The 2,914-nt window shown below is 54.4% G+C and overlaps 1 protein-coding gene across 1 annotated transcript; it reads left to right on the forward strand.

The window, feature by feature from the left end:
- Positions 1-1,573: 1,573 nt before the first annotated feature.
- On the forward strand, positions 1,574-2,507 carry LOC139649700 (BUD13 homolog; the record flags this gene model as incomplete). The annotated part of the gene is made up of 2 exons (XM_071526178.1): positions 1,574-2,280; positions 2,432-2,507. Coding segments are annotated over 2 exons (783 nt in total), but the record flags the coding sequence as incomplete, so codon positions are not given.
- Between the last annotated feature and the right edge of the window lie 407 nt (positions 2,508-2,914).

Genomic DNA, 2,914 nt, shown 5'->3' on the forward strand with positions numbered 1-2,914 from the left:
TTTACTTTGATACTCTAAGTACATTTTGCTGCCAATACTTATGTACTTTTACTTAAGTAAGATTTTGAATGCAGGACTTTTACTTGTAATGGAGTATCTTTACATTGTTGTATTGCTACTTTTACTGAAGTAAAACATCTCAGTACTTCTTCCACCACTGATTAAAAGTACCAACTTTGAAATCCGAAATACTTTGTTTTCCTTCTCTCCGTGTCGTCAAAGATGCTCTATACTTTCTGAACCGTCTCTGGTGTCGTCATGGTTACGCATCAGCGTCGACTTAACATGAGGTTAGATTCAGGCGGATACGTCGGTCTCTAGTGATCGGTTAGGGAAAATCGAATCCCCCCCCCCCACGGAGATCTGTTAGAGTGGAGGCAATGAAGACTGAAGATGGAGACGGAGTGGAACGAGTTGACAGTTTGATATCAGGCAGCAGATCTTCCTGTTCAGACCGAGCCGCTTCTGTCTGCTGATAAATTATTTTCCTTGGCCATGCTGCACAGGTGGCTGTGGAACCCAGTGTGGCGAACTTGAAATCAGCATTAAGGTCGTTTTCATTTGTTTGTCGTGTGGCTGTCCATCGTTTTGTTTTTTTTAATGCATGTGACCAAACAAATTTCCCCTGTTCACCTGTACTGGTGGAACAGAGAGTACAGCTCAGATCTGCTCTAGCTGACAGTCTTGTCACAGAAAAATAAACTAACAATCCAGACAGTCTCTCTCTCTCTAAAAGCCTGTCTGTCTGTCTGTGTCTCTCTCTCTCTCTCTCTCTCTCTCTCTCTAAAAGCCTGTCTGTCTGTCTGTCTCTCTCTCTCTCTCTCTCTCTCTCTCTCTCTCTCTCTCTCTAAAAGCCTGTCTGTCTGTCTGTCTGTCTGTGTGTCTGTCTCTCTCTCTCTCTCTCTCTCTCTCTCTAAAAGCCTGTCTGTCTGTCTGTCTGTCTCTCTCTCTCTAAAAGCCTGTCTGTCTGTCTGTCTGTCTCTCTCTCTCTAAAAGCCTGTCTGTCTGTCTGTCTGTCTGTCTCTCTCTCTCTCTCTCTCTCTCTCTCTAAAAGCCTGTCTGTCTGTCTGTCTGTCTCTCTCTCTCTAAAAGCCTGTCTGTCTGTCTGTCTGTCTGTCTGTGTCTCTCTCTCTCTCTCTCTCTCTCTCTCTCTCTAAAAGCCTGTCTGTCTGTCTGTCTGTCTGTCTGTGTCTCTCTCTCTCTCTCTCTCTCTCTCTCTCTCTAAAAGCCTGTCTGTCTGTCTGTCTGTCTGTCTGTCTCTCTCTCTCTCTCTCTCTCTCTCTAAAAGCCTGTCTGTCTCTCTCCCTGTCTGTCTCCCTCCCTCCCTGCCTGTCTGTCTGTGTCCAGGTTGTTGTGGTGTGATGTGTCAGTGTGTTGGAGTCAGAGCAGATGGAGCACAGAGGACAGACGGCCGGCCGGCTCCAGGACAGATCGAGCCGCTCCTGCTGAGCAGGACTCTACAGACCGCCGATCCAGAGCTGCGTTCGGCCCGGCCGACCGTCTCCGTTCCCCAAAACAAACGCACCTTACCGGACCGGCCGATCGGCTCGCCGCCTCAGGATAAACCCGCCCGGGACGCGGCTCGTCCCGCCGCCGACCCGCCGCGGGATCCGACCCTCTCCGGACCGGCCGACAAGACGACGGGCTGCCGAAGAGGCGAACCGAGCCCGACCGCTCGCCGGCCGGCCCGCCCCGCGCCGCCGGACGCCTCCGGCAGGAAGAAGATTCTCGTCCTCAGCAGAGAAGGCGGGAGGAAGGTGTTTCTGGTGATGGGCGCCGCCCGCGGTCGGACCGCCGAGCCGGCCGAGACGGATCGAGTCCAGCTGAGCCGGCGGGCGCCGCGGAGCCGAACGACGGCAGGGAGTCTTCAGAGGAGCCAAAACGCCGGCGTACAGTCGAGCCGCTCGCCGCCGAACGGGACCGCCGCCTCCGCCTCCAGTCCGCCTCCGGTCACCAGGTCCACGCCCCCAAACAGAACTCCAGGCGAATCGAACGCCTTCCCGCCTCTACGAACTGCCCCTCCCACCCTCCCGCCCCCGGGCGCCGCTCTGGAGAACTCGAACGCCCCCCTCGGCAACAAGATCCTGGTCATGAGCGTCGCCGGCAGGAAAGTCTTGCTGGTGATGAACGCTTCTCACCAGCCTCCCGCTCGCCCGCCTCCCCGGCCGCCCGCCGATCGCTCCCCCCCCGGAGCCCCCGCGGCCCCTCCCTCCTCCCCCCTCCCTCCCGCCCCGCCCCCGTACGTCTGCGAGTTCTGCGGCCTGCGCTACGCCTCCGTCGGTAACGTCCGGCGGCACCGGCGCCGCATCCACGGCACGGTGAGCGCCTTCATCTGCAGGGTTTGCGGTAAAGGCCTGAGCCGCCGGGCGCAGCTCGCCAGACACTCGCTGCTCCACAGAGGAGCGCGGCTCCTTTCCTGTCCGGTCTGCAGACGCACCTTCGGCCACCAGGAGGCGCTGCGGCAGCACCGCAAACGCTTCCACCGCCGCCGCAGCGCCGCCGAATAGGAGGAGGGACGAAGAAGCTTATGACTTTATGACTTTATGACTTTATGACTTTATGACTTTATGACTTTATGTGCTTGAGGTTGATTTTTAGTTTTGCTTCAACACCGATCCCTGTTTTGGTTCAGGTGGGGAAATCTATTTTCTTTAGATGCTTTGTCGCAATAAAAAAAGTGGATCCTAAAATACTCTGAGATTCTTGTTTTTTTTTTTATTATTATTTTGTCTCCATCTTTGTTGCTCAGACTCATTGCTGTGGCGTTTCTGCACTACACTTCCCACAGATCACCTGTCAATCAAACAGTGTGGGCGGAGCTTGGATTTTCTGTTGATGCAGTTTGAGTTTCTGTATGGTGGGGTGGAGCTCTTTTCTTTTAAATCATATTTTTTTGGTCAACTTCACCTCAAAA

Source organism: Centroberyx affinis, unplaced genomic scaffold (assembly GCF_046629955.1).
Source record: "Centroberyx affinis isolate AG114_WGS23_722 - 3 ecotype Tasmania unplaced genomic scaffold, CSIRO-AGI_Caff_v1 ptg001392l_1, whole genome shotgun sequence".
Lineage (NCBI taxonomy): Eukaryota > Metazoa > Chordata > Actinopteri > Beryciformes > Berycidae > Centroberyx > Centroberyx affinis.